Source organism: Rhododendron vialii, chromosome 7a (assembly GCF_030253575.1).
Source record: "Rhododendron vialii isolate Sample 1 chromosome 7a, ASM3025357v1".
NCBI lineage: Eukaryota > Viridiplantae > Streptophyta > Magnoliopsida > Ericales > Ericaceae > Rhododendron > Rhododendron vialii.
Genome location: NC_080563.1, coordinates 37468523 through 37495191, shown reverse-complemented (window position 1 = coordinate 37495191; position 26669 = coordinate 37468523). Strand labels below are relative to the sequence as shown.

Sequence of the window (26669 nt, the reverse complement as noted above, 5' to 3'; positions counted from 1 at the left end):
TATTTTTTGGACGTACATAACATACCTCTATTCAAAAAGTAAAAGAGTTTGTCAAAATGTTAAAAAAATTTACTAAAGACAGAATAATACGCAAATCTATAGAACTTTTTTATCTCAAAAATAATTCTTAAAATTGCAAACCAAAGAGTACATATTTCTGGGAATGCAAAACATTCACACAGACTCAGTAAAATCCAAGGCCCCATAGAAGCACTTACAGGTGAAAGCATATGTAGTATATGTTACAAGGCCTTGAAAGTATAAAGCACCAGCCCAACTAAAATGGAGAGAATCAGGATCAAAATTGCAGCCATGAAGTTGAAATCAGTCGGCTTCATGGATTTCCTCTCATTTTCCTGGCTTGTAGCCATACCGGTCTTCTGTGAAGAGGAACAGTCTTGACTAGACGTTAAACTGAACGGAGCAGCCGCATCCCAGAAAGATTCGGTGGTTAGAGCAAGGGGTTCTGTTTCTAGTTCCAAGATTGTTGAGGGATCTGTTGGAACATCCATCGACATCAATTCAACACAATGATCATTAACAACCTGGATAGGAAAACAGGGAGAGTAAATGTCAACTAAAATGAATGATGATACGTGCAAAACAAATTTAGGACAAATTTGGATAGTTGACTTTGAAATGAATGGACTTGAAATCGCCATTCGACAATGGATTCCAATCGTTCAGATTTAAGGATTGGAAAAAATCTTGTCCCTATATCGAGATTCGAAAGCCTTCCTAAATAATCCTACTTGTACACGGATTTAAAATCATAAAAATTTTCTGTTTCTATTCAATATTCAAAGCCAGAATCATCTACCAACCTCCAATAGCTAATATCAATAGACTTTAGGAAGTTCAACTTCAAATTCTTTCATTCTCAATCCACTCATCGAAACAGGGCATTATCTTCTGATATTGTCCTTTCAATCTTTCTGAAGGCCACTTCAGCACTTAAAAAATCTAGCTCACATGGGATGGTGTTAATCAAATTTCATCAAAAGCCTAAACTAGAGTCATTCCTATCCTATGTCGAATGTACTAATACAAATGTAACGACCCGTGTAGCTGACCTACTTAACCCTTAGCCTAACCACGCGGTTTAAAAGGTTAACCTCGGGTTATACAATAGCGTGCTTGGGTTTTCTTACATATTGAATTCTCTTTCATTAAGTTCCCAGTGTGGGATCTCACAATCTCCCCACCTTGGCTGTTGCATTGGCCTAACAACCTTCCCCCGGTGGTCGTGGTGTGACACTTAGCTCTGTCCAGCACATCATCAGGCTTGTACCAGATTCTAGAGGTGACCCCCACCATGTAGTTTAGGGTTATGCTCTGATACCAATTGTAACGACCTATGCTAGTTGACCTGCTTAACCCTTAGCCTAACCACGCGGCTCAAATGGTTAACCTCGGATTATATAGCTGCTTGAATTTTCTTATATATTAAATTCTCTCACAACAAACATATACAAGCTGCAAACAGGGTGAAGGAATAGGACCCCAAAATGTTTCAATGCTTTCAGAATACCTAAGAGCTAGTAAACCAGTCACAGACCTTACGATGATCCAAACAATCACTACTACTAGTATAAGGTTTACGATGCAAGAATAGAACAATAGTCCAAATATAACTAATAATAACACCCAAGCGAACAACGAAGTTGCTAGAGGGAACTCAACCACCTCTCCATCCACACCTTAACCAAAACTGGACCCACACTAGGAACCAATGGGACACAGTATTCGGTTTGTAAGAAATCTTGGAGAGAGACAACAGAAAATAAAGAAAAACACCCTCGAGCAAATGCATGGTAATAATAACAAATTAGATAACTAAGGGAAACCATCCATGTGTAAGGTTGGAAGAAAGCTCAAAAAGCAAGACAGTTTCCGCACACTATTTTCTCAAAACAAAACAGCAAGATGATTTATTTTACTCTTGTCAAAGTAAGGAAGACCAACCTCGAGTGTCTCAGCTGCTTGTAAATAGTCACAGATATATGTACCCGCCAACCAAGGGATAAACACTCTTCTAGGAAATGAAAGACTGCACCGTCTTCTGTTTGTGTCAGATAGAAAACAAGAGTTATATTCAGTTAAGAACTCAAAAATTACGAATCAGCACCAGAAACCAAGTAAATTCAACAAAATAATGATGCTTCAATAAGATACAGATGACGACAGGAGTACTGTTCCAACTTCCAACCATGTGCAGACAATAGATGTGACACCGAATGGCTGACAAGGAGAAAGTAGACTCTTACTGAAACAGGAAAACTATATACATATCAGACCATCCCACCTATGATGTAAATAAACCATGATTCGAACACCAGGTTCACAAAATGCTAAAATCCAAGGCATACATCAGCAATATTAGCATTGGTATCAAAATTTTCACGTCCCAATAATCACCAAAACATTACATTCCTAATGTAGAGACAGCAATATAGGTGGTGAAAACTGAAAAGGACCTATTTTCAGGTTGTAAATTATCAACGCAGTCAATGCAATGCACCAAGAATGCACATTGCTGTGGCAAATACGGTGAATAAATGGGGTTAAAAGTATGCAGCTGGAAGAGTTGGCCATGAATTGTCATCTGCCACATGGTTAAGAATATTCAGTTCTGCAGTCATTGTAAAGCCGACTGCCAATTCACGAGAAAGCACAATGTCCTACAGCAGAGTATGACATACATTCCATAGTATCGGAGTCTTGGATAATCACAAATTTTTTTTTTTTTGGACAAGTAAAAGATTATATTACCAAAAAGGTATTAAGGGAATGCCGCCCATATACAATTAAAGGTCACAAGACAAAAAGGCTCCATACACTTGCACTCCTATTCAACTGAAAAAGCTCAAACCAATCTAAAAATTGTTCAAGAGATGGAAAACAATCATACTTGTCCGAGTTGTCCAAACTATACAAGCTATTTAACAAAAAACTTTTGATTTTAAATAAAGGTTTTTCAACCCTTTCAAAGCATCTCGAATTCCTTTCACACCAAATCACCCACATCAAACAAAGAGAGATCATAGCCCAAACACGCTTCCTTCTTTTTCCCACTCTAGCACCTTTCCAAGCAATTAAGAGTTCTATGATACTGCTTGATACAATCCACTGTATCCCAAACCAAGAGAAGACCAAAGTCCAAAGCTTCTAAGCCACCGAGCAAGATGCACATACAACACAAATTTACCATGATACTCCATCTCCGAATCAAGCTATAGATAGTAAGAATTTTGTCTTGAGCCACGCACCAAACAAAGAAACTCACTTTAAGCGGAGCCGAGGTTTTCCAAATAGCTTGCCAAGGAAATGAAGGATTACCCCCCGACATAAAGCTTGATAATAGGATTTCACCTGAAAGGCTCTAGATGAAGATAGATTCCACCGCGCATCTTATCCTCCCTTCTCCTATATCCCGTACACTATACACTCTAGTGAGCAACGACATCAAAGCCTCCTCCTCCCGTTCATGCACATCTCTACACAAGTGGATATCCCAAACAGTAACCCCATTATGAACATGGAAGTAATCATAAACTTTCACATCTCTATCGCAAGCTAAACGATAGATATCCAGGAAAGCTTCCCTCAAACATGCATCCCCACACCAATCATGCTCCCAAAACTTCACTCTCTGCCCATCATCAACTGCCAAATGAGTATTCTTACCAAAATCCTCCCACCCATTCATAATGCCCTCCAAAGCGCCACACCATAAGGGATCCTCACATCACGGGAAGCCCAATCTCCCCACCCACATCCATACTTTGCCACTATTATCTTTCTCCACCATCTATCTCTTTCACATGCAAATCTCCAAAGCCATTTGCCCAACAAGGCTTGATTGAACAACTTCAACCTCCTCACACCCAAACTGCCCTGTCTAATGGGAGCACAAACCTTGTCCCACTCAATTGGATGGTATTTGAACTCTTCCCTTAAGCCACTCCAAAGAGAGTCTTTTTGTATTTTCTCTAATCTCTTAGCTACAGAAGCCGGAGTGACAAACAATGACATAGGGGCAAAGGTAGTTAGTGGGGGAGGTGGCACGTGCCACCCCTGTTTCAAAAATACTAAAAAATAAAAAAAATAAAAAAATACACATGATAATGTTAAATAAAAATACTTGCACAATTCTACACGTCTGCTTGGTAAAGTGGTAGAGTGCCGCTTCCAACTTGCCAACCTCTTCTGAAATCTTTCTTTAACTGAATCTCACACTGCCTACACTTTATAAGAACCCTGCAGCAATCCCAAATACGACACAGGAAGTGACGCCACCTTACAGCCCAAAACTTGAGTAATATTCCTAATGTCTTCAACCACACCAACCAGAATCATCTCTGATTTGCTCAAATTCACCTTCAGGCCGGAAACAGCCTAGAAGCATATCAGGACACACCGAAGGTATCCCACCTGCGTCGGTTCCGCATCACAAAATAACAAAGTATCATCGGCATAGAGAATGTGAAAGACCATCAAACCTCATACCGTTTACCTTACCCACCTCAAACCCATGTAAGAAACCGCCTTCAACTGCTTTCTGAACCAACCGACTGAACACCTCCATGACTAAAATAAAAAGGAGCGGGGAGCGAGGATCACCCTAACGCAGACCTCTTGAAGTTTGGAAAAAATAAGCTGGAGTCCCATTCACCAGAACTGATAGAAGAGATGCAATAATTAATCCATTTCCTCCAAAGCTCTCCGAAGCCCATCCATTGCATAATGTAAATCAAGAAATTCCAATTAACATGATCATACGCCTTCTCAGTATCTAGAAATAATACTTGGGAGTACCACTCTTCAATCTTGAGTCTACACACTCATTAGCCACCAGCACCGCATCAAGAATCTGTCTCCCTCAACAAAAGCATTATGAGACTCTGAAACAACCTTGTGTCCTTGCCCACCATCTTCTTCAAACGAATTGCTAGCACTTTAGCCAACAACTTGTAAGCTCTGCCAAGTAAACTAATAGGTCTAAAATCCCGGATATCCTCCGCTCTGCCCTTTTTCGGAATCAAAACTACAAAAGAAGCATTCAAACTCCTTTCAAATTCCCCAAACCTCCAAAAGTGGTGGAACATACCCAACGAACGCTTCTCCTCTCACCACTCTCCAACAACATTGGAAGAAAGCAAATGACATACCATCCAAACCAGGCGCTTCGTCTCCATTCAAAAACTTTAAGGCATCTAACACTTCTGTTTCATCAAACGGTCTTTCCAGCCAAGAAGCCTCCTCAACCGAGATGGCATCAAACTCTAAATCATCGACCCGGGGGCGACTTTGCCCCTCCTCCCTAAACAAACCGGCATAGAAGTTGGTCAAACCCACTCTGATCTCCTCATCCTTCTCCAAAGTTCTATCCCCTATTTTAATCATCCTAATAAACTTCCTTCTCTGATTGCAGTTTGCCATCCTATGAAAAAACTGAGTATTCCTTTCTCCCTCTTTCAACCCCAAGTTTCTAGAATTTTGTCTCCGGTTTATTTCTTCAAACTTGGCAATTTTCCTGAACTCTTCTATAGCATTATCCCTTAACACCTTCTCCTCATCCCTCAAAACATGAACCTATTCCTCCAAATGCCAAAATCGAATAGAATCAATAACTTTGCCTTTTTGGGCCTCCAATCTCCCGAAGACCTCAATGTTCCACTTACGTAAACCCTCTTTCAACATTTTCAGCTTCTTAGCCAGGACAAAACTTGGCTTCCCCAAGATAGAATAATTGTTCCACCACTCGTTTACCCTTTCCGTAAAACCATCTGTCAGTAATCACATTCTCAAATCTGAAAGGAGAACGCCCTTGTCAAATCCCTCCACTGTCTAGTAAAATCGGTGTATGATCTTTTTCTTTTTCTCTTATAAGTATGATCTAAAATCGGTGTATGACCTGAAATGGGCCTTAGAAGAGAACGTTGGATTACATTCAGACAAAGCTCCTCCTAAGAAGCGGAGAACAAGAAACGATCAATATGAGACATACATCTATCTTCTTGAGCACAAAACCATGTGAATCTACTCCCATTGAGAGATGGATCGACAAGCTCCATCTCACTAATAAATTCTGAAAATCTCCTCATGTCTCAAGAAACAGAGTTACATCCCAATCTTTCATATGGGAACTGAACAACATTGAAATCCCCACCCACGCACCAAGAAAACTCCCATCTGAATGTTACTGCCGTCATCTCATCCCACAGATCTCTCCTAAGGCCATAGGAAACCGATCCATATACATTGGTAAAAACCCAATTAAGACCATCCACCACATTAGGAAACAAGCATGAAACCGAAAACATACCAACCCCCCAGTGATTTAAAAATGCGAGGCGAAGGTGAGGCGACAAAGCCCGTAAAAGACGAGGTGACGAGGTGCGAGGCGAGCATTTAAAAAAGAGAGAGCAAGATATACTACATAAATGAGCAATATTCACTCATAACATCAAAACTAGAATTAACATCTGAATATTGCATAATAACCAACAATCCAACATATGAAATACTAATAAAAAAAACATAAAATATGCTCTTTCATAAAGAGGATTATGTATGTGTGGCAGCAAGTGGGAGAGTAGAGAGGATTATAATATATATGTGTGTGTATTACGATCGTGCAGCTGTAGCTCACCAAGAAGAGGAGTGAGAAAGATGGGTTCAACACAGAGGGGGGAGAGAGAAGGGTACGATGGCAGAGAGAGAGAGAGATGGTGGATTACCTCTAATTTGAAGATAGATCGTTTGTCTGATCGTTGTTTGCCGATGATCGACCGCAGATTAGAGAGAGCCAAGGAGTATTATGATTTTTGATCGTTGTTTGTTTGAGATAGACCTCGTTAGTTTTATTTTTGCCCTAACAACGTGAGGCGAGATTTTCAAGCGCCTCACGACTAGTCGGTTGCCTCGTCCAACCTTGTCTCGCCTCAAACCTGTGAGGCGATATAGTCTCGCCTCATGCCTAGTCGCAATTTTTTAATCACCCCCCCGGATGCCCCAACTGCATCCAAATGAATCCACTCTACCCACCGATTACCTCACATCTCCTTTACATCAAACAAAGAAACCTCCCTCAATTTAGTTTCTTGCAAACAAACCACATCCACCTTCCATTGTTGGAGTAAAGATTTTAGAACCGGCCTCTTCCACCTTGCATTCAAACCTCTAACATTCCAGCTAAGAATTTTGACATTAAAACATAAAAGAATAACTCCTTCCACCTCTCCACTACCCCTATTCCCCCACCTTCTCCTCATAGTTAACAGAACAATGTAATCTCTTAAGCTCCCTTGCCCTCTACTTGATTTGTTTCCACTCTTCTTTGCTTCCGACGCCACTCCTTTCCTCCACTTTTCTTCCATCTCTGAAAAAAGTTGCATCGTTCTTTCTTCAAACCCATCAAATGAGACACCCAAGAATTTGTTGAAGCCATTTATTCTCTTTAGAACCCATTTAGAAACTTCATCTTGAGACATCCTGTTAACCAACTTTTCTCCATCATTCCATGACACTGGCTCCCTAATCGGTAACGGATTAAGCATACCGTTACTCACCACCAACCTATCATCTACTAGCTCCTGCACCTGACCCAAATGTTTGCACAGCTCCTCTTCAAAATGTCCACCCCAGGACGAACCCTCCCCATCATCCAAACCAGAATAAGGTACCAGTTCCAATCCTCTACAGCCCACACTCCCCTCCTCAAACTCATCAGCATTACCTGCAAACACCCTATCCTTACCATCACCTCTTCTTCCAGAACCACCCCCCTCTCCGAAAAACTGACCCTCCACCAAGGGCTCACTCACCACCTCCCTCATCTGCACCTTTCTACCGGACCCTGAAACCCCCAAAACAACTGAACCATCCAGCACCGCACTCCCCTTAATCAACGCACAAGAACTTCTTTCCTCCGCAAACGAAAAAGAGGAGGAGAGAAGCGATCAGAAATCATACATACCTCGCTGCCGTCAACTATTGCCTGATTCCGACACCGATCGGAGTGTCTTTTGCAATCGGATGTCTTAGATCACAAACAGCATCCATCGAAACAGAACCTCCCTTTGTAAAATTCTCAACCCGTCTGTAGCTCGTACCCCCGCCCGAATCACCTCTCTGGATCCATTTCTTATTATTAACCGTAACCAGGTTGGACTTAAAAAGGTCCTTTAAATAAAAAGGCCCATTTATCTGCAGGCCCTCTCTTATAATAATTATTCTGGGCTGTATTATATTGACAGTACCATCGGAATTCTCAAGAAGGCAAGACCCGAGCAAGTAAAGGATGGTCCACCATTCCTCCCACAAAATGCCCAGGCCCAGAAAGCCTAGGCCCACTCACCTTCCCATAATGAGATTCAAAATTTGAATCAGATCTGGTCCTGTACAAACCCAATCCCATGTTATCACTCGCACCATGCACATTCCAGCCATGCGCCACCTCCTTGCTTCTTCCTCCTGCATCACCGCCTACTGTAACTCCGCCAAAATCCCCATCACCACCCTTTTCAGTATCCAACACAGGTTGAAAGCTAACTTTTGGACCCTTCTCCACCCATAACGACACTTCAAACACTCAACCCCCAACGCAACCTTCACCGTCACCGGGATCTTAGCCAGCGATCTTAGCCCACCTTAGTTGTGTACGCTGCTTTGTCTCCTCATCCACATACAAGAAACCCCTGCAAACATCCCCGATTTCTCTCAACACCTCGGCATCCCAAAATTGCAAGGGAAGCCCTAAAATTCACACCCACACCTCCCTAACAGCTTCACTCTGTTTTACGCAAGAGCCCACCGGCAACCACCAATCCAACTCCAGCTTTCTACCTCCAAAACTCCATGTGCCTTTCAGAACCCGATGGGCTTCTTCCACCAACAGAAACATAAACAGAAACAAATCTCCTCCGAGGTCAGAAACTTGAATCCCAGCCGTAACCTTCCAGGTTTTGAGCCCACCGATGAACTTCCAAGGCCGACAACAACATCAGAGCTCCATTCTCCATCTTCCCCACCAAGCACCTCCCCAAAAATCTCATAATCCTTTCTGTTGATTCCACCTTTATTTCCACATCGGAACCCTCCATATTATCCGGTCATCCATCAATATTCGCAACTTCCAAGAAGGATCTGCTATCCGTCAAACCACCAGCACGTTTCCCGCCACAAAACGCCCAATATTTTCTAGAGATGTCCCCCCACCCACCAGATCCCCTTAGCTCCGATATCAAAACAAATCAGACCCTCTCATTATCCCTGACCTCCAACCTCAACATAAACCCTCCTGCAAAAACCAAATGACATACCAGAAGTCTTCTGACGAAACCCCCATAGCTGTGAGCAAAGTCCTTCTCAAAACATGAAGACGCATCTTCAAGAATAAGGCATAACCACTGGAGCTCAATCTCTGACAACCACACCTCTCGCCGAACCCCTGAACCACGTTCCACTAAGCCAAACCTTAGTCGATCTCCTACACCCTCATCCACCAATTCCAAAGATTTGGTACCCACCTGAATCAAGCATTTCCGACGCCTATCCACTCCCATTTTCAAGAAAAATCAGGAATTGAAACCATGGAGAGAGGGAGAGTTTTCTTTAATATCCTTAGTCTCTTGAATTTTAACCCCATTTTCAGTGGGCTTAGTCTTAATCTAGTTTACACAGCATTATATTGACCCACAGAATCCTCAAGAGCTACACGAACTGGATGGCTGACCCAGCCACAATGCTCGCAATTCAACTTTAGGAAGATGACGGTACCTAAATTGTTCGCCGGCCTTAAGGACACCCCATTGTCCAACAAAGCTTTTAGCTAAAGGGAGTTAAGAGTACCTCGTTGGTGGACATCGGACGCAAGAAAGATCAGAGAGCAAGAGAGAGAGAGAGAGAGACGTTGGAGGCGAGGGAGTGTGGTGGAGGCTCGCGAACGGAAGGGAGTGTGCGACGCCGGCAACATCTTCAGATCGGGTCCATCTGGATGACATGAGGATGTGGAACACTTCCTTCCCTCCGTGAGCCTCCGCCACACTCCCTTGCCTCTAGCGTCTCTCTCTCGTTCTATCTAACCTCTCTTGCATCCGACGTCTACCGATGAGGCACTCTTACTTCCCTTTAGCTAAAAGCTTCGTTGGACAATGGGGTGTCCATAAGGCCGGCGGACAATTCAGATATGGTCATCTTCCTAAAGTTGAATTGCTAGCATTGTGGCTGGGTTAGCCATCTAGTTCATGTAGCTCTTGAGGATTCCGTGGGTCAATATAATGCTGTGTAAACCAAATTAAGACTGAACCCACTGAAAAAGGGGATAAAATTCAGGAGGCTAAGGATATAGAAGAAAACCCTCTCTCTCTCTCTCTCCCTCTCCCTCTCTCACCCTCTCTCTCTCTATGGCACATCAAGACACTAAGGGAGAAACCAACAGCAACATATGAATAGTCAGGATAGTTTTCCAAAGAAAGAACTAATGTACGCATATGTGTCATGCTAAGGTGCAATATGATTTTACAACCTAGCTAAGGGCAACAATGACTCCAACAGAATGGTATCACCTGACAAGTTTATATATGCCGACATTATAAGTTTCATGATATTTCCTTAGTCTGGAACAGTAATATGCATATATTGCAGATGCCATACCTTAATGAATGCAGATTGAGTTGGAGAAAGGGTGCTTCTGTTGATAACTCATCACTACCCTCCTTTCCATGATCAACTGCGAGGCCTGATTCTCCATCTGACTCGTCCCAAAGGACATCCAACCTGCTTTGCAGGCTCGTGATGATGTCCCCCTAAATACAATAAGAGAAATCCATGAGTGGACAGCAATCATTGTCGTGCTTATCAGATGAAAAATGTAAAAGCATGCATACTTATTCAGCATTGCCAACACAATCGGTAACTTGATACCTTTATATCGGCCAAAGCTTGCGAAAGGGGTTCTTTCGAGTTTGAGTAAGCAAAAGAACAAACCGAGCCACCAAAGACAAGAACACCAACAACCTCTTTTTGGCTGCATGCTTCACAAAACAACGAATAAGTTAAAAATATATATTCGAAACGAAAATACAGAGAATGTTCAATGCATATAAGTGCATAATAGATCCCAAATGCGCTGGCACACCTTCCACATATGAATCCTTCATGAAAGGTACAAGAAATTGCACTTCATGCAAGCCATCTGATACACATGACTCCTCCTCAACCACCTAACAAATGCATGGTAGACAAAGAAAAAATCCTTATGACAGGATGAACTTAGAGATAGCAGTTAAGAATAAACACTATTCAAGATGAGCTTAGATATAGCAGAGGAAAAGCCTACAGTTCCCTTTCGATGACGTATCCTGGTTGAGTAGAACAGAAAGCCATACCAATAGTCACCAGGTTAATATAAAAAACTATCGGGAAGATCATAGAGATGAACCCATCAGGAAAAAAAAGGTTCTGCCTGACGCTACTTAAGCAAGCGTATTACGTCAGTGAAGACTTGGTATACTTCTCTAGATAATGCAATATCGAAACATCTGTATAAAGCTACATGCTTTGGTCTTGCAGGTATAAATATACACATCCATATTTAGACAAGTATAAGCAATGTAATGACAAGCAGGTCATTAAGGCAAGTGAACCAGTAGTCCAAATGGCAAATGCTGGCAATGGAAGGGCTGATCGCACATGACTCTCTTTCATCTTCCATTATAGGAAGATCAACGTAGTCCCTCTCATAGTCACATTCTTACAAGTGCAGATAGTAACAAGATCAGCAGTTCATTTAAGGCATGTGAACCAGTAGCCTCAAAGGTAAATTCTCGTGATGGAAAGGTTGAAGGCACATGACTCTGTTATCTTCCACAGCAGGAAGAATCGAAAATCCCTCTTAATTCTTATCATCACATAGTTTACATGGTTCTAAATACTGACAAAAGGAGCAACTATTATGACATGCTAGAAACAAGTCCTGGATAGAATCTTAAACAGTGATACTCCGTGCTAAGATCCTTCAATCACTACTGAACTAATAAGAAAGAAGACTTGATTTGTAGTGAATAATATTCCAGTGATTTCTTCAAGATAATCTCATGAGAGCATCCATCATGTCCGGAAGAGAAGGTCGATTAAAAGTCCGCATAGTATTCCAAATCTTACCAAATTCCCATCAATCATAGCCTTTGCATCTTTAAGCTCCTTGCCATGACTTGAAATTGCTTGGCGAAGTATGTCTGCCAATTTTCTAACATTGGATGCACTCTGATGGCAAATGGGCAATCTGCAAGGGGACAACTCAACGGGTGAATAAAACAACACAAAATAGCTTTCCAGAACTCTTACATGTTCTGAATAATTCAAGCAAGTACCAAAACCATTTGGTATATATCAATCACTAGTGAACACTTTGTCGGAAGGTGCTAAATGGAAAAAATATACTTCTTCCATCCCAAAAAGATTGTCTGTCCCGCAAAACGAGAACTTACATTTTTCATCAAGAAAACTTCAATCTTCTTTTGATAAATTATAAGTACTCGTCGTTATTGAGAAACTAGCGGCAAAAGTTTGAATTTTTTTCTCTACAAAAATACAGTATTTTTTAAGTTTTCGTCTTGTGGATCGGACAATCTTTTTGGTACGGAGGTAGTAACTATCATTTCTACTGCAACTATAACTGCTATCTCTAAAAGATAACTGCTGAGACATTTCAAACTTTTTTCCATTCCCTCCTCTTTTTCTTTCTGTTTCTGTATCATGCAAGGATGAACTTCGGAAAAGTCTCAGTTTAATTATGTGGTGATTGGACAAAATTGAAATGGGAGACAAAGATTGAACAATTGGCTCTTTTTTTTTCAGAGGCCAGGCGAGATTAGATATGACTCCATTGTATCATTAGTTAACACCAAAGGGAAGTTCAATTTTCTACCTAGTCAACCTTAAGTCTAATGCTAAAATTTCTCTACCCATCAGAAAATGACGCTTTTCACTCCTCGATTAATGCATCGGCATGATGTCTTGGAGATCTCTTTCACATTGTGGCTGTGTCTGCACAAACGGTTGTGGAACACAAAGTGATAGTTGATGGCTGGTAGAAGCAATGCGTATTTGTTGAAAGTTCATGGATGACACACGTAACAAGCTAGGAATAAGATGCTGCCTACAAAATCTTTGATGTGTTGGAACCAGTGATTTTCCTACTATAACATACTCTCTATCCTCAAAATCCTATTACGCATAATCTTGGAAAGCGCAACGTTGTCTAGGTTGAGGGTAGATGCATCTCTGCACTGATTTGGAGGTTGGAACGTCAGGTGTTGAAGAAACATGAAGCTCACTTCGTTCTCTACGTGATTCACACTGAGTTGTAAATATTACACAGATTTTCGACCTTATTGTGAGCAAGGGGAATAGCAAGCAAAACAAATGGCAGTCCATTAAAAACTAGTGGTTCTGAAATTCATGCTGCAAAAACAAAAAGTGCACACGGTTAGTAGCCAACTACCCATTAACAGGTGCCTGGGACAGGTAGATTAGTTACAAACCAAACCTTCGGCATTACATCCACCAAGTGGTGTCATGATGCGAAAACAGAAGTAAAACCAAAGCACACAAACTCCTCAAGTCAGTTAAAAAATGTTTGGTTAGGAGTTGGGACCATTTCATAATTCAAGAAACAAGCAAGATAGCTTCCAAAACACTTTTGTTAGACCATTATAGATGAAAGAAATAACTCCACTTAAAATTTTACCTTAAATCAAAGGTGTAAGTGCACCTAAACGTCTGAAGGGAAGCTAACACTCTTCCCATTTTGAAATCACAAGGCCGAAGGCTGCTTGACGAAATATTTGATGCTAGCGAGCTATTTCTACATGTCCATCTGAACAACACCTGGCAATCACGTCAATGAAACGAAAACTTTGGATGACATGATAGCAGCACATAAATTCCAAGAATAGTACCTCCTTGGACTATAACTGATGTGTATAAGCAATCTCTCACCCCAGTCTGCATCCCACAAGGGTGCTGATTCAGCAACTCCCATTATAGTCTGCAAGAGCCATTATGTCAATAAGATGTCTGCTCACTTACTAAACCAGTGAACACAAGAAATTAATACTAAGGGTATCGTATCACCAATGGCACAACCGAAATTGGATAATCAAAACTTGCCGCCTCATCTTTTGGTTATCCATTTAAGGGGTTGCTAAGATTAAGAATGTGAAGTCCCACAATGATCCATAATCAAAAACTCATTTTTAGTAGAGAGAGTTGGGAATAAATGTAAGTGGGTGGTTTATTGATATTGATGGGAGGAGAGAGGAAAGACAGAGTGTGGTCCCCATTATATTTGGTTATCCAAAGAGAAAAGGTTGCTAGTTTTGGTTATCCAAAAGCCAAAATTTTGGTTATTGGTTAAGGAATTGCTAAGTTTGATTATGCCATTGTGAGCCATATTTTGGACCAACATTGCTAACTTTGGAAACCTTTTGGTTTTGGTAATGCCATTGGGGACACCCTAACAAAAGAAGTATGCTTTATATAGTTTCCTTTTCCAACTATTGTCGGTATGAGGATGAAGATTCAAGGCCATAAGTAGAATAACTACAAAACCTGGCAGAGTATAATAGTTGAATTCTTGAATGCGCTTTCACTCATCCATACATAGATGCCAAGCACCTTCACGCCACCCAATAGCATTCTGGAGACCTAAAAGCACACAATTCCCAGTATCAATCCTCAAGTTCTAGAAAGGAACTCAAGTCACAACACACATTCGCATGGTTACGAAATCAGCCTAGCACATGATGTTCGCGCCACTGCTGGGTCTTGGCAGCCTCACGTTGCTTATGTGCATGCGATGGTGTTACTTAGAACTCATAGAAAAAAGCAATGAACAAGACGATGCTTTGAAGTTAAATATTGAAAGTTTGCAACAAATTTCCTTCTGCCACAGTAGAACACCCTCAACCACAAAAGAATTTGGGATAAAATAGCACTAGGACAAATAAAATATGAGCAACTTTACATGACAAGACTCTATCCGACACCACAGTTTTTTTAAAACACCATTAGAACCAGGTTTATTTATTTTCAGGCCATTTTCAAAGACTGCAAAACCGATTTGAAGAAACAGGTCTGAGCGACGTAATACATGGGAGGCTACAGCCATTTCTCAGTATGAAATCTGTGAGTGCGATAAAGATTATGATTTGGGCAGCCCATATGTACCAGCCATTATAACATATAGTCAGCAAGTAAAAATATCAGCATAGCAATCACTCACAGCCCCTTTGGATAGTGAGAAAGGGGAGCCCCTTCTAAAGTAACACATCTATATATGCATATGTATAAATATAAACTTTTCTCACCAAATCACTCAATCCAAATGAGTGATCTGATAAACTCTAATCCTTTCTTCTCTTTTCTCACCAAATCACCCAATCCAAAGGGCCTGTGAATGTCTTATTCATGTTACAACAGGCATATGAGGCATTGTGATAGCTTGTTATAGTTAATGGGTACAGAATTACGACTACTAGTTAACCGGAATCAAATCCTCTATACCGAAATTCTCTTTACCTCTGTACCAATGCATTTTCGGCCATTGGATCGCAAGAAAATTTAAAAAAAAAAAAAAAAACTCAATCTGAAAACCCACAACATCTCGGTATAGAGGTACACCAATTTCTCAGTACAGAGGATCTCAGATGTAGGTAACCATATCCTACCACTAGTAGTCGGGGATAACTCAATGACTACTGGTCCTATCATTGTTTACGTAATTTAATTTCGTTAGCCAAAAACCAGAACCACGCAGACTTGCTTACACGGAAAAAGTTCTTGCAACTAGAGACAGGTAGTTTAAGAAAACCTAGCATTGCCAAAGTACATACATGCCATTACAACCAAAATTAGAAAAGTGAACTATAAACGGTGTTCTAAAAGTCGTGGCACTAGTCGGGCAGAAGAGGGGCGCCTGGTGTATAGAGGCCAACTAGTCGGCGCATAGGACGATTTTTATCTAGACATTGGCCCCCACCTAGAGCCTTGGCGCTCACTAGTCGGCCGCCTAGACCGATTTTTAGAACAGAGACTATAAAATGGCGAATAGTAGAAACATCATAAGTTTACACACTTTTTTACCAATTTCAAATCGATTACATTCCGCCTCATGTGAAATCACACATAAAATACACAGACCTGGAAATTCAACGGATCTGTCAATCAAACCAGCTGTCTTTCTGTAACTAAGATGCGAATACACTGTACCTGACGAGCGTGTTCGGCGACCCAATCCTTGTCGATAAACAGAGACGACGAAGAAGAAGAATCGGACTGAGATTTTCCTTTCGATCCTTTCTTCTTATCGGCCTCAATGAGCGAGCAAGCCGGTTCTCCCGCGTCATTGGGTGGCGTAGGAACCAAATCGAAGACCAAACATCGGTCCGAGCTCGTACTTAGCTTCCCTATCACCAACCCTACCTGAGAAGCGACGGCGGAGTGGCTGAGGCGATCCTCGGCGGATTTGAGACGGGTTTCCTCGCCGATCACAGCTTTCACCATGGCTCCTACACTTGTTCAACTCCTCTGGTGAAACGATCTTTCGCCGTTTTTAGATGTGGCGAACTGGACGGGTTTAGAAAAGTCGGGTCGGCATTAGAAGGCCCAAACCCTGAAGATGAAAAACGATCCCCAAGCATAAGTCCAAGTCCGAGCTTATACAGTACACCATCTTACGAGCATCTCTGACCCGGAATTTGAACGAAAAATGAAAGATTGGATCGAATACCTACAAATATTGGATTTAACTGATTTTTGTATGGCCCACTTGGTTTTTTTTTGAAATGATTAATGCCTTGTTCTCTTCCCTTTTCAAAAAGCATTTTTTAAAATTTTTTCTCTACTTTCAATATTTCTCTCTCTATCTCTTTCCACCAAACCAAACGCAACATAAACGGCTTGGATCATCGGCTCGGATCATCTGTGCAAAACCCGGAGTGGGCCCCGTGTGCCCGTAGGTTCATGGTTGGTTCCAATAGACGGGTTCTTTTGGCATTTTCAATTTGATATCGAACCCTCCCTCTCCAACCCAAATGTCAAATCTAATTGGTTATATATAGAGCTGGGCAACGGACACGAAACATGATAACACGACACGAACTGGACACAAAATTGCGGGTTAGGGTTAAACATTTCTGACACGAAACACGAAAATGACACGACTCGAGAACACAGATTCTAAATGGATCGGGGTCGAGGTCGGGTTGAACACGTAAGGCACGAAATTGACACAATTAACACGGTTACTAACCTGCGTCACCCATTAACATGAACATATATATATATATATATATATATATATATATATATATATATATATATATAATTCTATATAGAGTTGGGCAACGGACACGATAACACGACACGAACCGGACACGAAGTTAACGGGTTAGGGTTGAGCATTTCTGGCACGAAATACGAAAATGACACGACTCGAGAAAAACAAATTCTAAATGAGTCGAGTTCGGGTTGAGTGTTTTGTGACACGAACCCGACTAACACGACTCGACATGACCAGTTACCAAGGTCTAGTTATGTACGGCTCAAACGATTCTTTTTTGTCACCAACGATCGCTTTATCCCTTATTTTTTTAACAAAAGGTGATTTCGCACGTGAGGATGTTGCATTCAAATTCGGCAGCCAAGGGCGAGGCTTGGATTGCAAATGGCTGCCTAAATTTACCGTTAACCATTCCACGTCACTTTTGGCATATGGATTGTAGATGCTCTAAAGCTCAAGCCAAGATCAGATTGAGGATTCATCTTGTAACCCCATTTACAATCAACCACAATGAGTGCATAACTTCTCTCGGTAGAATTTAAACCCGCAACCTCATTGCAGCTACACAACCACTAGGCTCCCGGGTTCCAAACCATGACCCTACCCAGTATTTTTCCTAACGAAGAAGAAGGTGATGGTTCGTTATGAAAAACTCGTACAAAGCAAGACCGCACTAGTTCTGTGTTATTTTGAAAAAGGAAGATGGGAAACAATTTCTGAAAAATGCAATGAAAACAAGTGGGGCACGTCCCTCATACTCGACCTGATTATTGTCACACAGATTCGATAACTGAGGTTTGTGATTTTCTGTATTCCAGTCTTACAAGAATTTTTGTGACAATCTTGACGATATCATCTGGAAGCCCCCTAGTGAACCGAGAAAACCAAGGATTTCGAAGAGTAAGAGCAGAAGGCAATAATTTCTATTCCTTCAACATTTTATCAACGATATTACTCTGCGATCCTATACACGCTGATCTCTTGCTTTGATCAGGGCTTAACATCAGTTAGGGTTTAGATAGCTCTGTTACTGTAAGGAACAAAAAAACATTCCTCCTGTTAAAACAATTAGTGTTGTAGATCTGAAATTCGGGAAGTTTTTCTACTTTCTACACTTCTAACGCCATTTTTTTTTTTGCTCGTCAAAAGAAATTTACTAATTAAGCTTTGAGATCTACTTTCTACCCTTGTAGCGCCATTTTGTTTGTCAAATACATGAGCGGACAATGTTACTTTTCATTATTATCATGATGCAGATACAATAGACGTTTGCTAAAAGTAATTCCAAAAAGAAAATAAATTACATGGCATCAATTAAAATTCAGGAAATTACACATCTGCAACGACACAAAAACCAAGTTTCGCTGGTTGCTTTTTCTTATTCTTCTTCTTACTTTTCTGATGAATAAAAAAGGCAGGGACACAAATCCAGACAATTATTTGCAGCATTCTACCTCGGATGTCCAGTCAAGATCTCTCCTCGCAGGGAGTATAATAGATTGTCGTTGCCATATTGCCGTAAGAGAGACTTCCAGATCTTAGAGGTGCTTCCACTCCCTTGGTTTCAGCAGAAGGAAGAACAGTAATTTGTCAACAGGATGGATACAAAAGGAAGTGAAGTAAGAAGTGCCGCTTCTAAAGACTAAACACAAGCCAAAGTTGGTTCTCAAATCTAGTTTCAACGTCAAAGATGACAAGAATGACCACTATTTCCAAAGACCACAGAAAACTGCATAGTCATTAGCAAAATATAAAGTTTAATGGAAGTGATTTTGAGTCCCATTTACTCCCATTAACTCTTTTTCGTGAATTTACCTATGTTCATTAACTAAATGGACATTTCATCTGTCGAAAAGTGTGAAAAAGTGAAATAGAAGGGTAATCGGGTGGTTTTATATAGTAAGGAAGGGGGGAGTGAAAATTACCTCCAAAAGTTTGAAACCAAAAACCCAGTAACCATATGATGGTTTCTCAAGATTCAATCAATTGGCAACAAAATCCCCCTGGGTGCAACATACCTTTGCATCATAAAGATGATCTATCAGCCCTTATATTTCATGGTCTCCTTCTCAAAACCAATTGTGGGAAATTGCTTAGCATAATCCTCGACCTCCAGACGGAGCTTTGCAATCTCAGACATGTGAGCATCTGACTTCATTGTTGATACGAAATCCTTCAACTTTGTTCCTGGTTTTAGAACTCAACGCGAGTGCAGTAAGCAACTAAGCATACAAGCGTGTCACCAATTAAAACTCTCAAGTACAAACGAATTATCCCTCGTTCAGTTAAAACTCAAACGATAATTTTACAGAGTACGTTCAAACGCTTGTTCAGTTAAATACATTTTGAAAGTTCATTCTTTGAAATTTTTTGGAACGTTGTTTCTAAATTCTCAGCGGCAATTATCCCTCAAAATTGAATAACATGTAATATATGATGAGCTTTTTCTTTAGATAGAATAGTAACACACAAACCTGATTTTGAAAACAACATAACACTAGAATATAAATGATAGAATAACACACCTTTGGTATCAGCCTTTATCTTCAAGGCCAATTTCACAGCAGCATCAAAGAACTCGGCAACTTTAACAAAATCCTCCTCGGAGAATCCCCTGGATGTGAGAGCAGGAGTTCCTGAATCACCAGATAAGGGGAGTTCATCACAACAAAATAACTGGCAATAATCAGTAAATAATCAAATGAGCGGCCTTTACCCATTCGAATACCACCAGGCACCATTGCCGAGACATCTCCAGGAACTGTGTTTTTATTGGCTGCAATGTGAACTAATTCTAAAACCTTCTCAACTCTAGAACCATCAATACCCTGTAAAAAGACAACCCAAAAAATAAACAATTACTCTAACTTCTTTCTCAGAACCATTCTGAGCCCCACATGAACCAGCATGAAATTAAATCTCACGGGATTTTATAGCAATTTGAGATGAATCTAATTTTTTAACTATAGTTATGTACCTACAGCTCTTGGACCACATGTCACAAAGACAAAAATTCCTTGAAAACTCTCTCTAACGGCTTGTAGCAACATAAAACTGTTTGTTGGTGAAACCATTTCAAAAGCTATGCAAATTACCCACCATGTTGGTGGAAATTATCTTCGCAAGAAACAGAAGAACAGTTCGTTCATGACAGTCTTGTCCAATGTTTATCCTCTTACCTTGTTTTTTAAATTCACCAAGACCAAATGGTTATCAGTTCCACCAGACACAAGGTCATAGCCCTTCTCCAACAAACTCTGCAAAATTAAGGGATTTTCATTTATGTAAATTAGGACAGCAAACTGGTCATATAAAAAGTACATCATAGTGATCAATGAACAATTGAACTTTTTGTCAAAAATGGTCTTAGAGCAAAATATAAATGCTACGCGGTGCCCATCAGTAGTACCTCAGCAAATTTTGAGCAATTACTAAGAACTTGCTCTTGGTAAGCCTTGTACTCTGGTGTCATTGCCTACAGTCACAGAAAGGCCAGAGATTTGGAAAAAAATCAGAATTGGGTGTAACAAGATCCAAAAAATCCATTAATCAGTTATCCAACAAGACAACCAAAACTATTGAAATAATTTCAACCTGCTTTAGTGCAACGGCCAAACCAGAAATAGTGTGATTGTGGGGGCCTCCTTGAAGTCCAGGAAAGACAGCTTGATTGATTTTGTCTTCATAGTCATACATCACCTATGAAAGAAAAACGAAATTGAGAAACCTTGTTCCTGATGAATCAATTCAGGAATTGAAAGGAATAGCAACAGAAAAGTTACGTAGCTAAAAATATGCCCCCAAGCAACCAATGATCAAGATGAAGTGAATTTACTATTTTACTTCATATTCCCCAGTTTCAAAGCTATAACTTACTTCTTGCCCTTGTTTGTTTATCTCTTTCACCCCTTTTCTGAAAAAGATCATCGCCCCACGTGGACCACGAAGTGACTTATGTGTTGTAGTTGTTACGACATCAGCATATTCAAAAGGAGAAGGGATGACACCAGCTGCAACCAACCCACTTATGTGGGCCATGTCTGCCAACAGGACGGCTTTCTGCTTGTCACAAACCTGCAATCAATCGAAAACGTCTCTCCTGATTTCTGTACACTTAATGAACTAATAAGAAAAGAATAAAGAGAAACAAATACGAAGTGAGTACAATAATGCGAGTCAAAACCAAAGCACTTTACCTTGCGGATACGTGCATAATCATAGAGGCGTGCATAAGCACTCGCACCGGCAACGATTAATTTTGGCCTAAAGAGTGTGGCACTCCTCTCCAACTGCAATGGTAGAAGTGAACAAATTTCTCAAACCAAAGCAGAAATCCAAAAAGAAATGTCTACAAAAAAGTTAGTTCCCCCCACCCACCTAGGCACCCAACAAAAGAAAAAAAGAACAAGATCCAGTCCATGCACTAACTCAAACAACGCGATATATAGAATAAAGCACAAGATATCCTATTAAAAAAAGTAAAGATTATGAATGCTTCCAGTCTGTCATTCATCAGAAGACCAAGATATTTTGACAGTGCAACTGAAATTAGATGTCCACATACAGGGGAGATGTTATACTTGTACATTCCAATTATTTTTGGAAGTCTTCTGATGCGTGAATATCCCAAAGGACTGTCTGTATTGGGACAAAGCATTCTATGGGTAAAACCAAACCATTCCAGCCTTCCAATATCATCCATGACACCTGAGTGTGTGTGCGTGTGTGTGTGTGTGTGAGAGAGAGAGAGAGAGAGAGAGAGAGAGAGAGAGAGAGAGAGAGAGAGAGAGAGAGAGTACCTAGTTGCAAAAATAAATATACGCTGATATATATGGCTATGCAGACGGATGCAAAGAAGCAGCTTTTTGTTGCTTATACAAGATGGACTGTTCTCAAATTGATACCCCGTAGAATATACTGGTAAAAATGGCTAGAATATGAAGTCAAACCATTACGGTAGTGCTTCTGAGGGATGACTGCTGTCCACATTGAAGAAAGAAAAACCTTCCCACCAAGAGAAAAAGAAATTACCTGGTCATAGTCAATATAGCCAGTGCTCTCGTCCAATCTGTATGGCATCGTCTCAAAAAAAATTGAGACAGCAGATATCTTTTTCGTGTCAGTCTGTAAAATAGCATGAAAATGAAACGAATTACTCAAGATTACCTGTTTTAAATTCGACCTTTACCACAGTAATTACAAAATTATGTCCCACGTACAACCAGAAACACTTTAAAGTTCAAAGACTCCAAACTAGAAGGGTTTAAACAGCAAGGCTATAAACACTTCAAAATTGTAACTTTCCAACTTATTCTATTTAACATTTAAGAAAATAACATATAAGAAGAGGCATTAATAATAGGACTAAAATGAAATATTCATTGTTGAGATTTATACAGCAGATTTGAGGGCATTGACAACATATTGAGGTCTATCATTGAAGTCGTATTTGGGGGATTTCAAGAGGATTATAAAAAGGCAGCACATTTACATACAATGAGCCGTTTTCACTTTCTGTGAATGAGATAACATGATTGTCACATGCTTTTCGTTTGGGCCCTGCGCCCCAGGCAACGGGGCAAGAGCAACAGATAGTTGTTTAAGTCTTTTTTCTTGATTGATGGCCCATGTTGGATATTACCATGTCTACATGGACAGGTTGACTTCAATAAAATTAGTTAAATACCACGTGCAATTACAACAACAACAACAAAAAACGCTACTACATGTTGGTTCTGAACTGTTGAATTACGATCGGATGTTCCTCATTCTTCTGTCCTGAAATGAAGTCGCACACACACAAGTACAACCTTCCACCACAAGAAATGTGGTAAGCAATATATTGAAATTCTGACTTGAGTATTCCCAGTGTGTCATAACTCCATAGCATTGGGCTCTCAAAAGGTTTCACAAGTCCTCAACACAAAAAGAAACTGATAAAAAGCGGCTAGTAAAATCAAGGGATAGTAACATAAGATGCACAGAGGCAGCACGGTTGTTTGAACAGGAGGAAAACAATCAAAGGAATATTTTTCTAAGGGCAGAATACATTTTGCAGATGTTCTAGAACTGACACTTTACAGAGATCTAGCCCATGTGAATCATAAATTGGATATCTTGTTTCAAGGTCACACAGCACTTTCACAATAAGAACATAAATGCTGGCATTACCCAACAATTATCATTACAATTTCATCGTATTTTGAGGCTAGCTAAAGATATTCCCAATACAGGACAAAAAGGAAGTAAACAATGATCCTAAGTCTAATCTTTAGGACTGGGACTCTAGCTCAAAAAATAAAAACTGAACAAACAAGCACCTGATATCCATGTGAAAGATGTCCACCATGAGGAAGATCAAGGGCCATGATTCTCTCATGAGGTTTCAATAGTGCAGTATAAACTTGAAAGTTAGCGGGAGATCCAGATAAGGACTGCACGTTGACTGCAAGAAATAGGGAGGTAGACTATTTTTAAGAAGACAATGTCAGAATACGATTCACTTTAGGAGAGAGCAGATTTTAAAGGAACAAACAATGACAGTAGGAAAAGATTAAATAAGAAAATCTACAAACTTGAAAAGAATGATACTGATCATCATTCATCACTGCCCTTGCATAAGACAGCAGCAACATGTACTCCTTTACATTGTTAATTGAATTAGAGAGTAAGAGTGGAGCTGTACTCTAGTATTGCAACAGACAATAACGTCAATTGAGAATAGTTTCGAAGAAGAGCTGGTCAGCCATCACATAAGGAAGACAGACAGAAGTTCAGACCCAGTGTGACCATACATATGGTGTAGTCACTCTCAGAGTCTCTAACCATAAAATTCCAAATACTAATAATTTCTATCTTCATGCAAGTAATCTCCTTTACAGAGGGAGTTCAAATGATGAGCCGACCATCCATACCTATTTACCATTGTGCTAATGAGGCTATGACTAAGTCAATATTTCCACTCACAGAGAATGCAATAACGAAGGAAAGGCCCAGATGAGCAAAGGGAAGATTAAAATGCCACCAGTGAAATATATAAAGCTACCTATTTTGCAGAAATCATTTGTCCAGTGCATTTACCTCCCCATTTTGCAGGATCCAACCCGAAAGCTTCCAAAGCACGCCTTTGACATAGGGACTCTGCCATGTCAATGTACCTTAATGGACATTTAATTTCGGTAAATTGTAAAATTAAGTCATAATAACAATGTCAAAAGCAGAAGCATGGAACATCAACCAGTCCAGTACAAGTTAACTTAGTATCACAAACGGCCAAAAGAATTAGAACCGGAAAAGGGAGGTGGATTCTCATACTCATTTCCTCCATAGTATCTAGCACCAGGATACCCTTCACTGTATTTGTTGGTCATGACCGACCCAACTGCTTGCAGTACTGACACTGATGTGAAATTCTCGGATGGTATCAGTTCAAGCCCCTGCCCAACATTTATCAAAATTTCCAACTGTAATCTAAGCTTCAAATTGAAGTCCAAAGGAATTGAATATAAACCCATGGCATAACCGCACAAGTACAAAAAATAAACATTATCGAAAGCATACATCAAAACAACATCTTTAGGGTTCTAGGTCAAGCATGAACATCAAAAATATGGAAACACATCCACTCCAACTTCCATCTATCAAAATATGGTTGCTCTCAGAATGCCACTGAAATAGTGGCCCCCTATACCTCCAAGAACCAAGGAGCTAAAAAGACGTTTTGCAACAAAACCATGCCCCCAAATCAAAGCCGAAAGGCATTAGAGAGGGCATGCCTAGAGATCCAAATCAATTTTTGTGCACATTACCATGTCTCCTTCATTCATAGTCCATCAACTCCATCTAGCATGAAAGATAATATGTACCTTCCATTGCCTAGCTTTCTCAAGTTCAATGATGTCAGCGACTTCTGGATCCACCTCTTCAAGTGGAGCATTCAATTGCTTTGTCCACTATCAAGGAAATTCAACAAAGCTTCGTTACATTCATTCAACAAAAACCAATGCAAGAGATACAATGATACCATCAACATGGTACAAGAATCATCAATCTTACATATACTGATATACATAGATATCTATCTATCACTATTATAACAGAACACCCCTTTTGGCGTGAACACAAGTTTTGAGGCTGGCTTGCACTCTTTTTTCCCAAACTACCCCTTTAATTACCTAAAGAAACCGCCAAGAAGGGAGGGGAAAAAAAAAAATTGCCCCTCTTAATTTTTTTTCTCCCCTCTTTCCTACTTTCACATCCCAGATGTTATTACATATTAATCAAAATTCAAGATTTTCCTCTTACATCTTGTCATAACACAACGTGCACACGAATTGTCATAAATGTGTATGTATATACGTGTGCATATATTTGGCAATAGATTAAAAATGGAGGAAATGAGATGCGAGATCGATTTACAGTGATGCGAGGGTTCTCTTTCTCGGTAACTGCTTCGATCGGCAGAGAAGACTGTATAAAGAGATCAAAAGAACGTACAAACGATTAGGAAAACAGCAAGTGAACAACGAAACGAATCGAGAAAGCTACAGGTATCCAAAAAAAATTGGTAACATGTTATATGTAGGTGTGCGTGTATGCATACGCACCATATAATAGAGGGAACCGCTATTAGGTAGAGGCCGAAGAGGCTTATTGACGCAAGAGCAGAGCCTCCGTAGTGCCACCGCCATTGCTATCGCCTCGCTCTCTCTCCCTCTCCCCCTCTCTAACGCATCCCGCACTTGACGCTTGGATTTTCCGGTTGGGTGACACCAGTGGCGGAGTGGGTTGGTGGTGATGTGATTGTCAGAACAAATTAGAAAATTACTGGGCATGTTTGTTTGTTTATTATTTTTGGTGTGAGAATAAATTATTTTACACTGACATCGTAAATATTTGTTTCTTCCAAATTAATTATATTGTGTCACATCGTCATATTTTATTGATTGAGACCACTATAACGTGGTTCGATATAATTGATTTGAAGAAAATAAATATTTATGCCGATGATGTAAAGAATTTATTCTCTTTTGGTTTTACGTTCGAAACTTATTCACGGCTTAGCCATGAGCAAGTTGTTTACAAAACAAATTGTTTACAGCTTCGACCAATAATTATTTACAGTTGTGAACAATTTGTTTATAGAATAACTTTTTCTCGAAAAAATTTCATTAAAATTCAGAACGTCTAGAATATTTTTGGACAATCACAATTAGCTTTGTAAACAATTATTCACAGTTCTGCGGTTAAATATCTTGAAAAGGGGAATGCTATAGTTCTAAATAAATTCAGAAATTTGAGGAAGCATTTGTCCGTCTAT

The 26669-nt window shown here is 40.2% G+C and overlaps 2 protein-coding genes and 1 non-coding gene across 3 annotated transcripts; all 3 read right to left on the bottom strand.

Moving 5' to 3' along the window:
* Positions 1-16623, bottom strand: LOC131331992 (uncharacterized). Its single transcript, XM_058366001.1, has 10 exons — positions 16279-16623; positions 14620-14715; positions 13968-14056; positions 13757-13885; positions 12169-12289; positions 11144-11228; positions 10930-11039; positions 10660-10811; positions 1966-2062; positions 1-545 (listed from the first exon to the last, which is right to left on the bottom strand). The coding sequence occupies exons 1-10, from the start codon at positions 16570-16572 to the stop codon at positions 243-245; spliced, it is 1476 nt and encodes a 491-aa protein (XP_058221984.1). The 5' UTR covers positions 16573-16623; the 3' UTR covers positions 1-242.
* A 1943-nt stretch (positions 16624-18566) lies between these two features.
* On the bottom strand, positions 18567-26204 carry LOC131331991 (serine hydroxymethyltransferase, mitochondrial-like). The gene is made up of 16 exons (XM_058366000.1): positions 25957-26204; positions 25769-25819; positions 25216-25302; positions 24665-24786; positions 24431-24507; positions 23671-23795; positions 22382-22474; positions 21547-21639; positions 21227-21424; positions 20945-21049; positions 20760-20825; positions 20530-20607; positions 20067-20178; positions 19876-19986; positions 19369-19537; positions 18567-18907 (listed from the first exon to the last, which is right to left on the bottom strand). The coding sequence occupies exons 1-15, from the start codon at positions 26182-26184 to the stop codon at positions 19392-19394; spliced, it is 1692 nt and encodes a 563-aa protein (XP_058221983.1). The 5' UTR covers positions 26185-26204; the 3' UTR covers positions 18567-18907; positions 19369-19391.
* Positions 25067-25174, bottom strand: LOC131334942 (small nucleolar RNA snoR100). The gene has a single exon (XR_009202343.1). It is a non-coding gene; the product is annotated as a small nucleolar RNA snoR100 (small nucleolar RNA).
* Positions 26205-26669: the final 465 nt, after the last annotated feature.